At 33.6% G+C, this 12,449-nt stretch overlaps 1 protein-coding gene across 2 annotated transcripts; it reads left to right on the top strand.

Annotated features, from left to right (window-relative positions):
* Positions 1-255: 255 nt before the first annotated feature.
* On the top strand, positions 256-8,821 carry LOC114296784 (uncharacterized). 2 transcript variants are annotated; one of them, XM_028241121.2, is made up of 5 exons: positions 338-409; positions 524-595; positions 5,647-5,866; positions 7,336-7,428; positions 8,077-8,821. In XM_028241121.2, the coding sequence occupies exons 3-5, from the start codon at positions 5,760-5,762 to the stop codon at positions 8,597-8,599; spliced, it is 723 nt and encodes a 240-aa protein (XP_028096922.2). In that variant the 5' UTR covers positions 338-409; positions 524-595; positions 5,647-5,759; the 3' UTR covers positions 8,600-8,821. The 2 variants fall into 2 exon arrangements, with proteins under 2 accessions (XP_028096913.2, XP_028096922.2); XM_028241112.2 differs by lacking the exon at positions 524-595 and having other exon boundaries at positions 256-409.
* The last annotated feature ends 3,628 nt before the right edge of the window (positions 8,822-12,449 follow it).

Genomic DNA, 12,449 nt, shown 5'->3' with positions numbered 1-12,449 from the left:
AGAATTAATTAAAAAAGTAAAATTTCTAACTGTTCACATATACAATAATAAAATTATTTGAATTATTAATTAAAATAAAATTTTAACATTATTAAAACTTGTTAATTAACTTGATGATTTATTAATAAAAGAATATATTTGTTATGAAATTAAAAACCTTAGGGACATAATATAATTTCTAGAACTATATGGGATAATTTGTAATTTATCCAATTATAAAAAATAAAATAAAATAAAAAAAGAAAAAGGAAGATTGGCTTGAACCGGAATCCGGTGCGGCTCAGCACCGTCTAACGGTGAACCGGCTACTTATTATTATTGCCCCTAAACACGACTTAACCATAGTAGTAGAGCTAGGGTTCAAGAACTGGACGTTCCAATTGTGCGACGATTACCTTCCCTTCCCCAGGTCTCTCTCTCTCTCTCTCTCTCTCTCTCTATACGTATATATATAGAGATTGTATGCGATGTGTTTGTAAGTATTTCGATATATTACATTCACAATCTAAATTTTTTTTCTCAGATTCTATGTTTCATAGTTGTGTCCCAGCATCTCCATTTTCACTCAGTTTGTGCGCGATGTGACGGAGAATAAGTGTTGTTTTTTTCTTTTCAAATATAAAATGTGTCGATTTTGAAGAATTAGCATTATGGATAACTTGCAACATCATTGTTTCTTGACATAGTTGGGAATAATGTAAAAATAGCAGTTTTGGCTTAATTTGTTTACTATGAAGTGTGTCAAGTTGTTCTATGTCGAATTGGTTTTTACAATCGGTAGAATATTATTTACAAATATGAAGAGAATTACATTTAGATAATTAACTAAGACAGTCCAAGTGCAAACCAAAAACTCTAGCCCCGTTTGGTGTAGCTGTTAAAACAGATTATAGTCCTGTTTGGTAGAGATGTAGGAAAGTAATTATAGATTATAGTTTATAGCTGTGAATATAAGTTAAGTAATTATAGATTATAGTTTATAGATGTGAATATAAGTTGGTAACCTATTTGGTGTAGCCGTAGGATTATGGATTTAAGGAAGAGTAGTGTTTAGTAAATAAACTGTAAAATAATTTTTTGTTGTGTAATAGTTATTTTTGCTTTTATGAACAAAAAAATTGTAATTTTGTCATTTTCTTCCCTTTAAATTTTGAAAAAGTTATTTCATTAATGGAAGTTGATATAATTAGTACCTAATTTGGTGCATTCTTCATTTTTTCTTCGATTTTAATTTTAAAAAAAAATTGTAATTATGTTTTTATTAAATTTTTTTTCATTACAATTAATAATATAACAATTGTTATTCTTTTAATAGAAGCTATTTAATTGAAATAAATTTATATCAATATTAATTGAAATAAATTGTGCAATTTATTTCTTTATTTAAATTGTGCAATTGTGCAATTTATATCAATATTAATTGTGCAATTTATTTAATGGATATAAATATTAATTGAAATAAATTGTGCAATTTATATCAATATTAATTGTGAAATAAATTGTGCAAATTATTTCTTTATTTTTCTTTTATTCTCTTAATTTTTTTCCTTCTTTTTCTTTATTTTATTTTATTTTTTTCTCTTCTTACATATTAATTATATTCATGTCTTTATATTAATGTTGTGATTTCATAACATATTATTTTTTTATATTCATTTTAATTTATTATTAATTAATGGCTTAATTAGTATCAAGTAATACTAAAATTATTAATTAGTATCAATTAATATAAAATTTATTTCATTAATGGCTTAAAATGCTGCTTTATTATTATTATTATTAAAGAAACACTGAAAACCCTAGCCGCCGTTCTTCTCCAGCAAAGGCAAATGCTCCGGCAGCCCATTCTTCTCCTCTCATCCCTCGCCGCCATTCCATCGCAGACACGGAACAACGCTGGCGAGAGAGAAAGAGCTCTAGTTCACCGAAAAAGAGTTTTACTGAGATCACTTCTCCATCGATCGCGATAGGGGATAGGGGACAACGATGAAGACACAGATCGATCGCGATGGGGGATTGACATCGCGACGGCGGAAGGTCGATCCCCATGAATACCCACTTCACCTGCAAACATGATTATCAGAATCCCGATTCGGATCTTACGATCCTACGATCTAACGATCCGTTTGAGTACAATCAATCCGGATCATGTAAAAAACTCCTTATAGGTAGGATCTTTCGATCCTGGTAGTGGGATCTTATAAGATCGTGGAATTTCGATCCGAATCCGATCCAATTTACAAACCTTGTTTTGTATTGTATGACATATTTTATTATAAATTTTATATTTGTTGTCTAAATACCATTTTATGTGGTCAAAATAAATAATAAAAATTAAGTTGTATTGAATCAAATAGACTAAGAAAAAAAAACTAGGAAACAAATATTTAAATATTTTGGTAATTTAAGAAAATTAAATAGTCGGAAAAACAAACTTAGCTTTAGTGGAGTGTAAGGAGAGTAAGCTGATTGCAACTTTATCCCAATTTTTGGAGAGATTATTTTTGTGACTTAAATCCGCTCCACCAGGGATGCTAACGACAAATCTTATTATTTGGTTAAGCTATTCTTTTGAGTTCTTAATCTATTTTTATATCCAACTTTGTTAAATATTTTTTCTTCACTTTTTATGCATTATTGTAGATTGTGAAGTATTTTGTTATAAAATTCTTCTTATTCTTCACCTTCTTTTTTAATGAAATACAAAACTTTTATCATCGAGTTTTCTATTGTATAATATTATATGTACATTTTATATGGAGTATTATATTTTTCATAATATCTTCACTTCTTTTTAATAAAATATAAGCTCATTTTGTGTATACTTTATAAGAAATATTTATTTAAATTAAATTGTTATGTAATTTGTCTTTTTCGGTAGGATCTTACGATTCTCGATCCGATTCTACGATCCGATCCTATAAACACTTCTAACGATCCAACGTAGTATCCCGATTTTAACAACCTTGCTTGCAAATCTACGCATTTCCTTAACCTCCTCAGATTGAAGAAACCCTTTCATTTTCTCCTTCTTCCTAGCCTTGTTCATGCCATCCAATAATACCTCATTGCTAATCTCCCAAACTGTTTTCTAAAGATCCTCACCGAAATCATCATGGGATGGGGTTGCCACAGCTGATCTAAGCATTTGTTCAGGCCACCTTTTTCCATTTCTGATACAGCCTTCCCAACAATGATTAAAAGCATTCCATCAATTGTCTTCTTGTCACAGTCAGTGTAGACTTCAGAGAGTTTACCACGCATTATCCACACGAATCAGGACAAGAACTCATTTATGGTTCCATCATCCTTTGATTCTTCTTCTTGGTCACTGATTAGGCGATTAGAATGGGTGTATCTGTTGAAGGATAATTGAATTGGGTTTGGGAAATTAGGGTTTTTGATGAGAGTAGAGTTATGATTGGTTTGTGAATGAGTGAAAGAAGAGATCGAGAGAGAGAGAGAGAGGGCTCACAAAGCTAGCTCTGGTTCACACCAGAGACAGAGAGAGAGAGAGAGCGAGAGCACACTAGTTTTGGTTCACGCCACCAGAAATCGCCTCTCAAGTTGTCTCTCTGAAGAAGTGAGCAGTGTTTGGTAGAGCTTTTTTATATATGGGTTTTTGGTAATAGTTGAAGTTGATGAGGGGGATTTAAGTAACTTTGTCCCTCCCTTCCCAACTTGCCGCTTAAGCTGAATCTCCTAAGCACCCCCATAGCCACTTCAAGAAAAAATTGATTTTTGACTTATAAAAAATTATAATCTGTATTATTAAGCTATACCAAACACAATAAAACAGCTTAAATTAAGTTAAAAACTGAAATAAGTTGGAAAAAAACTCTACCAAACAAGCACAATGTAACTTAACAGATTATAGATTATAACTTTAATCAGATGTTGTTAATCAGTTTGATGTAGCTGTTGAATTATAGATTTAATTTGTTGAGTAGTATTTGTTAAATAAGCTGTGAAATAACTTTTTGAATTAATTTTTATTTTTTGTTATTCACTACTTCTCTACATTTCTCATAAAAAAATAATAATAACAATCTATAGTCCATTTGGGTCTTTTATTTTTTTAAAAATAAAAAATAATAAAAATCTAAAAGTATAATCTTAAATTAACATGTCGACAGCAGAAGCTGATAATCAGAAATAAAGGCTGAGCAGTTTCTCATAATAAGCTTTTTTGAATTAAAATAAGTCGGTAGAATCAGAAACTGTTTGAAATAAGTTTAACCAAACAGCCCAAAATAATTTTTTCAAAAATAGAATCTATAAGTTGGCCAAAATAAGCCATACCAAACACCTCCCTATAATGAGAAACCCCAAGGGGCTAACTTGGTGGCAAAGCTTTGGGTCTCAGGGTGTGCTCCCTCCAAGGTTCAGGGATCAAAACCTCTTAGGTGCTAATAATTTCTTAGGAACATCGGGCTGAGGGAAAACCCTTGAATTAACCGAACTACACTTGCGGAAAATCCCTTGCCGAGGGCTGTGTATCTCTGGGATTGGTCGAGTTTTGACTTGAACACCCGGTTTTGATCTGAACACCCTAGTGCCAATAAAAAAAAAAAAAAGTAAATTACCTATAGGTCTTAATAGTTAGACTTAATTCTCATCAAGTCTTATTGAAAATAAGTCATAATAAAATCGTTGTTAAAAATAAATTTTTTGTGACTATTGTTTTACATACGTTGCTAAAAATTGACAATTAGTGACTTTTTTGTTACAGTTTTTATAAATTGTTGCTAAAACTTAAAATTAGTAACTTTTTCCTGTGATGAATTTTTCAAACTGTGATTGAAAGTTGTAAATTAGTGACATTTTTTTGTGACGATTTTTTTGAACTGTCGCTGAAACTTATAATTAGTGATATTTTTTGTGTCAATTTTTAAACCGTCGCTGAAAATTAATAATTAGTGACTTTTTTTAATAATGTTTAATGAAAAATGTCATTAATTATCATAGGATCTATTGAATAATAAGTACATTTATTAAAATCTACACGCAAGTCCCCCAAAACAAAACTCTATGATGGGAAGAAGCAATCAATTCAAGAAAAATCCCCATCTTGAGAAGGAAATAATCAATCATTGACATTGACAAAAAATGACTTCCTGACTGCTCAATTGGTAGTATATTGGCCAACTGGGCTAACCCAGTTGGTTGCTAGTACTGAATTTTATTATATTTATGATCTGCATATTTTCTGAAAGAAATTCATTACTCTTGAAAATACATATGCATGTTTTATTCTTATGTTGAAATATAGATTTGATAAAAAAAATTCGGTAGATGAAAATTAAGAGAATCATATCATTTAATGTGATAATCGTATTGTTAAAATTTTTGAATCTCCAACATTATTAATTATCAAAGAGTTTATTGTATACTGATGGTGTTTTGTAGTTAGACTTCAGGTTTCTTAGGTCAATAATTTTGGATAAATATGATTGCATGTATTTGTTTTGTTCTCATTTACTTTGTCTTTTTCTTTCTCTCTCTCACTATTTTTTTTTACCCCGATGATTTTTATAATGATGCATCTAAGAGCACATGGACTTGTCTGTAAATTATGGTTGTGGTGCTTGGAGAGGGTTTTGGATTCATGTTTGGATGGTTTGGGTTTCGTGGTTATGTGGTCAGGGAGGAGATCCTTTTGGTGATGTTTGGTCCCTGACTTTTGGAGTTGCTTCGGGTAGTGGTTCAGATCTTTGTTTACATCCATATATTTGAGAAATTACGAGGCAGTGTTCATTATGACTCCAGATAGAAGTAGAAGCCCCCCACGAGCCAAGAGGTTTCGTAGCAATGAACGTGCATCTTACCGTGATGCACCTTACCCAAGGGATCGCCGCACGTACCGGTGTGTATGTTTCTCTATTTCAGGAAAATCAATAGTTTCATTCTTTATTTTTTATTTATTTATGTTTTTTTGCTATATAGTTGCATTTTTGTCTTAGTTGCATCATGGTTCTTCTTTGAAGAATGTGTTTCCTTAATGCTCTGGTTATTTGTTGTAATATCAGTTTGTTTACCTGAACCTCGTTCACTTTTTTTATATACATGTTATTTTATGTTCTTCTCATTTTTTTTGGCTTGCTTTGTTGGCAACTTGCATACTATTTGTTTTGTGCTTCAAAATGAGTCTGAACTGATCTCAGCTGGATCTTTATCTTGTTGGTATGGAAACTATTTTAAAATAGGTTCACTGCAAAGTTCATTTGTATTGCGCTGTTAGCTATGATATTTTTTTTGATAAGTAAAGCAAATTGTATTAAAAGAGACATCAGAAGGGGATGCAGCCATATATGAAAGTCTAGAAGACAAAAAATGCTACAACTTCTTACAAGTAAAGGGAATCTACAAAATCCACAATATGATCCAGGTTGGAAATAATTTATCAAATTTTTCCTAAATTTGAACTATACAAAATGGCCACACACACACAAAAAAAAATAAATAAATAACAAACAACAACAACAACAACAACAACAACTCGTAAGCTTATTCAAAAGGTAGCTATTTTCCTTGAAAAGTCTTCTGTTTTATCTCCCTTCATAAAAGCCAAATCAAGCCCATAGGAGCCAAGCACCATGCTTTCCACGTTTGCTTCCCACCCCAGCCCACCTCCCCACCAACCAAACATAATGGCCACTACATCCCAGTGGAACACCTAATCCATTCCAAATAAACCAATACCAATCCCCATAGATCCCTAGCCACACAAGAGATAACATGAATAAGCAAGTGAGAAATTGACTTCCTGTCGCCATTTCAAAGGCAACGCCAATTGATAAAAAATTGTTGTTTTCTAATGAGATTATGAATTTTAAGGATCCTTTCGCGAGTCGCATTCCAAATAAAGAGAGCAACCTTGGACAGAGCACCAACAGAACACATGCCTATCCAAGGAAGCCCTACTGTCCTACTCCCAAGCAAGGCCACTGTGTTTTTGGTTATATGGAAAAATATTACATATGCAATATGATTATGATTATGATTATGATTTATGATATATGATATCTTTATTCTAGTCATGATCTTAAGAATTAATCAATTAACTTGCTCATGTGATAACATTTTGGTCTCAGCTTTTATTGTTTCTATGCTTGGGTTCCATGGTCCATATTTAAGTGAATACAACTAACTGGTTTATATTCAAAATTTTGACTCCTTATTTGTTTCTTGATCCTTGATCTCCATTTTTTAATAGTATTTGGTCAAAGTGTTGATTAAAAAAAAAATTTTGGTATTTGGTCAAATTAAAATTTCCTGCCATGAAGTTATCTTTGGGTTTGACTTTTTACTTATGACCTTACTCTTATTTTTCAGGCAAGATTATCTGTGTAATAAATGTAAACGACCTGGGCATTTTGCCAGAGATTGTCCAAATGTGACTGTTTGCAACAACTGTGGACTTCCTGGGTGAGATGAAAATATCTTTTCATTGTTAAATTACCTTCCTGTTTTGCCATATAAAAAGCATCCTAGTAATGTGCTGTTTTATTGTCATTGTTGTCCCTTTTAAGCTTAGAAATAGTATTTTCAGGTTTAGTTAACTGAGCAATTGATTTTCTCTGGTTTTCTTTTCAAGCTTAGAAATAGGCTTCGTTAATGAGGGAATTTGCTTTTCTGGTTTCCTTTTATTTAGAAATATTATTTGTAGGCTTAGTTAGTCAGGATTAGTTTTCTCTGGTTTCCTTTTAAGTGTAAAAAAATAAAAATTCAGGCTTAGTTAGCGTACAACCCTTATGAGAATCGCAGTGGATTTTGACTTTCAAGAGTCAATGGATTGATTCTAGGTCAGATAAGTAGCATGAAATTTTTTTTGGATCTTCCAGAGTTTCCTCTCTGGTCTGTTGGTGGAAAACATTTGTTTTGGATCTTCTAGGGTTCTCCTGGGTGCCCATTCCTAGGAGAACTACTTTATTCAAAATGGAAAATTGCATAGTAGAATTCCTAATGCCAAAAGAATTTTGGCCTTGGTGGTTGGTTTCTCAGAGGAATTGATAAACCCATCATTTCACTCTGCTTCAAGATCTGATATTTCCAATACTCTGTCTTTATTTCTAGTCACATTGCTGCTGAGTGCACATCAACAACCATGTGTTGGAACTGTAAGGAGCCAGGTCACCTCGCAAGTGAATGCCACAATGATCCAGTCTGCCATATGTGCGGTAAAATGGGTCACCTGGCTCGTGATTGCTCTAACCCAAGTCTGCCTGCTCACGATGCAAGACTCTGCAACAATTGTTACAAGGCAGGCCACATTGCCGCCGATTGCACCAACGAGAAGGCTTGCAACAACTGTCGTAAAACCGGTCACCTTGCCCGTGACTGCCCAAACGACCCCGTCTGTAACATCTGCAATATATCAGGTCATGTGGCGCGCCAATGCCCCAAGTCGAGCTTGCCGCCACCAGAAATGGTGGGGGGTCCTTTCCGTGACATAATATGTCGTAATTGTGGTCATCTGGGTCACATCAGCCGCGACTGTGTATCAATTGTCATATGCAACAACTGTGGTGGGAGGGGTCATCAAGCGCATGAGTGCCCTTCTGTCCCGATGTTTGATCGGGGCCTTCGTAGGTATTGACGATGAATTTGGTTGGTAGTATTTATTGTTGGAACTACTAAATTTGAGAGTTGTGATATGATTTTGGCTGTGGATTGATTGAATCTGAACAAGAATGGTGGTGGTCTTTTTGAAATTGAAATGATTTGAGGCATGCATAGGCACATTTGTTTGTGTGTGCAAGTTTGTGTAGGGTTTTCTGTTTTGACATGGCTTTTATTGATGTGATTAGGGTTTTGGATCTTTTTCATTCTTGGAATTTTTTGCTTGCAATTATCTTATTGTGTGCTATACGTTGTAACCACTCATGATTTGTCGTATTGTGTGCTAAAATAGTGCTATGAGCCTATGACTAATTCTGATATTGAGATGTGATTTGATTGCAATTAATTTTTTCATGAAGCAACAAAAATCTCTCTTAGATTAAGAACAAAAATCAATCAATAATCCCTTTGCTGTGGGACAATTTTGTGGATTGATGAGTTGAACATGTGAGACGGTTGCGTAGCTTACTTGGTAAAGGAATCTTTTAGTTTAGCGGTCTTGGATTGATTCAAGGTGGTTTAACTTGTATACCCCTATTCTCAGAGTTCACGTTCTGATATAGCAAATTGACTTTTCAAATGAGTTCCATAGTTTTGGCCAGGACAGGTGGAAACCAGGAGGTGAAGTGTCTGCTAAAGCAATCGGAAAATTCTTACTTGGGATGCTAAGGTAGATGCGGAAGTGAGGTGGGAAAGCAAGCGGGCAACAAGTGGATCGGGTTAACGGTTTATTTGCTCGGTAGGCTTTCCTGTTCAAGCAGGGACAATTCTGTCTTGTGTGCAGACTGTCGGCAGTCCGTCTCTCACTTTCATGCAGGCACAATTCTGTCTTGCGTGCAGACTGTTGGCAGTCCGTCTCTCACTTTTGTGCGTTCGCAGTCGGATGGTAGACCCTGAGAACTTGTGATTCCCTTGTGATCTTGTCTTCAAATTGCCTAAATTTCATGGTTGTGTTTGGGTCAAAAATTTAAGAGGAGATTCGTGGAGGGAAAATTGAATAAAATAGAAGTCAATTTTTTTTGTTGTCACTTCTTTTTTTCTTCTGGGTTTGGTTTGAGAACTCCCTATAATAGTTTAAAAAAAGTAGTTAAAAAAATTTAAAATTTATATAAAAAAGTCAAATATTTTTTTGCTTCTTTATTTTTTACACTTATTTTTTTTTTGTAAAAAGTTGAAAAATCGTTTTAAATATACAATTTTTTTTGAATTTCTTATTTTAATCAAAAAAATTATTAAAATAACTTATTTTCAAACCAACACTTAATAAATGTTTACCAAAATTTTTTATCCAAACACATCTAATAGGGATTGTGTCTAAGGGGGTTCCAAAAGAAGCACATCATGTCCATGTGAAGATTTCAAGCCATTGCCCATTCCCTGTGAAGAATTATCACATGTGTTGCTCCCTTCTCATTTCAAATGTGAGATTAAAATATGGCTTCCCCACTCCTCCGTTTGAGAAGTGGGTTAATTTTTTGACTTTTTAACTTTTTTTATTATTTTAGTCTGGGGTTAAAAGGCCTGATTTGATAAGGACTTTTGACTTTTTTGATTTTTTTAACTTTTTTTGTGAGAGAAATAATGTAATGATTATAAGTTAGATGTGATATTTTGTCTTATTGGGCTAAAAAATTTATTTTGTTTTTTGTGACTATTTTAGCCAAAATAGCCTTCAAACCAACTTTGCAAACGGAAGCACCCGTTAATTTCTTGTATTATTATTATTGTTGTTGTTGTTATTGTTGATTTTTGTAATTGAATGTATTTTAATTTTTACCTGAACTTGCATAATAAAATCATACATACGTATAAGATTCATCATATTTAAAAAATAATAATAATCATTGCATCACATAATGAGTTCTAATCCATAAAGAGTTTGGTTGGTTATCTCAATTTAAGAGAGTGTTTAAATTTGATAAACTTATTTTGGGATTGATTTTAGTAATTCAAACAATTCATTTTGTAAGATTTATTAAGTAAAATATTCATATAGCTTTATATAAAAAGTGAAAGGGTAAATTTAACAGCCACTGAAATTGAATTTATTTATGAATCCTGTTAATGGTATTTAACATGTTTAAAATAATTTTACATTCTCTATAATTGATAAATTTACAGACATTGAAAACTACTATGTAAAATATAAGGTACAACTATATTATATGCTTTTATTATACTGTATCTAAAAAATTATAGCAAATATAATTACAATGTGTGATAAATACGATCAATAAAAATAATAAGTAAATTTCATTTTTTGATCATATTATGTGATAAATACAATTAGTTACAGAGATAAGTTAAATAATATTATGTGATAAGTGGAATTAATTTTAGTGATAAATAATCATGAAAACCATCTTCTTCTTCTTTTTTTTCTTTTTTTTATAGAAAACTATCCCATTTTGATTCCATTTGTGTGGGTGATTTTCTGACCACACTGCCCGCTTAGTAACCTGCTGGAGAGCACCGACAGAATAGATGGTACCTGGCTGACCTGCAACAGAAAGAGAAGATTCCAGCGGTGGTTCGTTCACCCGGGGGCACTCTAACGATCAAGTCAGTATATCTCTCAAAGATAAATCAAGTGTTAAACTCACAAGCTTGAGTATCAAAAGCATACCTTAGACCCATGGGGGTGCCTCTCTTTTATAGCCAATATAAACCTAGTCCTAATAGAAGCCTAACTTGTATGGACTCAGTATTACTACTAATCTTGGACTCCCAGTAAGATTAAGATAAACTCTCTAAGAGTCTTATCTTTACCCAAACTGAAGTCTTCTCCCAATCTAGGACTCTTGTCCATATCTAGGTTGAGTTCCCTCTTTATTCTAGGACTCTTGTCCTTTATCCGCTTATCTCGGATTCCGATATCTTCGGAGATAACCTCGGCCTTGCCGAGATCACCTCGGCGTCACGACCAGGACACGTGGCACCTCGGCTGACACGTCGGCATCACCTTGCCACGTGTTGGTACTCATAAAATATATCCTCACAACTGCCCCTTAGGTTTTATTACCTCGGCATTCTGAGGTGATGGAACCTACACTGTTCGTTCATCTATGCCCCTCTGTCCGAGATCAAACTCGCCGACCTCAAAGTTCCCTGGACTTTACTATCCACTTCTGTCAAATATCAAGATTCATGCCTTCCAAGCTGCTTGAAATCGCACCTCCTCGCGAGGTTCTGGTTCCATTAATTCGTAAACTCTAAGAGTTTTGCAACTGCTCCATTCACACTCTCTGGCGAGTTCCCGACTTTTAGTCATCTATTTGACTCCGGTGATTTTCATATCGGCGTTCATTTCACTTTGTAGGTTCATAAACTCTTTACTTGCTTTTGAGTTCAATCTTTCACAACTCTTTTGAATCTGTTTACTTGCCATCTGTTGCCTTCTATTTTTCGTCTCTCATCAAGTTTGGAATTGTTTGAATGCCTGGCAATGTTCTTGTCATATCCGCTTTCTGTTGCTAACATCGTGTCTGGGTCATTACTTTCTTGTTATTTACATACTTACTTAGTGCCTGTGCACTTAGCTTTATTCTTGAACTTTGTCGTCTTCTTGACTCTGATTTTTCTCTTTTTTCATTCAATCCTCTGGCTTTTTCTCTTTCTAGCTCTTTTGCTTAAATCCGTCATTGTTCCAAGCTTTCAAGCTTCTGCAACTGTCTTCGTTCCTCTCCTCCGGTGAAGCTTACGTCATTGTGTCATTGTCGTCAGACTTCAGCAATTCTCATTCCGGCTTCCCTTTTTATGGTAAGCCACTGTTTCTCCTGGTTTTATTTCTCGTTGCTTTCCAATGAGCTCTACTTGATTGTTAATCA

The sequence above is a fragment of the Camellia sinensis genome, chromosome 1 (assembly GCF_055761805.1).
Source record: "Camellia sinensis isolate YWXY chromosome 1, ASM5576180v1, whole genome shotgun sequence".
In the NCBI taxonomy this organism is placed as follows: domain Eukaryota; kingdom Viridiplantae; phylum Streptophyta; class Magnoliopsida; order Ericales; family Theaceae; genus Camellia; species Camellia sinensis.
Note: the sequence above shows the minus strand (reverse complement) of the source record. Positions and strands in the feature narration are given on the sequence as shown.

What these genes read in the sequence shown, in the direction of transcription:
- LOC114296784 (XM_028241112.2), top strand. Translation starts at nt 5,760, where the DNA reads ATGACTCCAGATAGAAGTAGAAGCCCCCCACGAGCCAAGAGGTTTCGT. An exon ending in AGGGATCGCCGCACGTACCG is followed by an intron (nt 5,867 to 7,335) that starts GTGTGTATGTTT and finishes CTTATTTTTCAG; the next exon opens with GCAAGATTATCTGTGTAATA. An exon ending in AACAACTGTGGACTTCCTGG is followed by an intron (nt 7,429 to 8,076) that starts GTGAGATGAAAA and finishes CTTTATTTCTAG; the next exon opens with TCACATTGCTGCTGAGTGCA.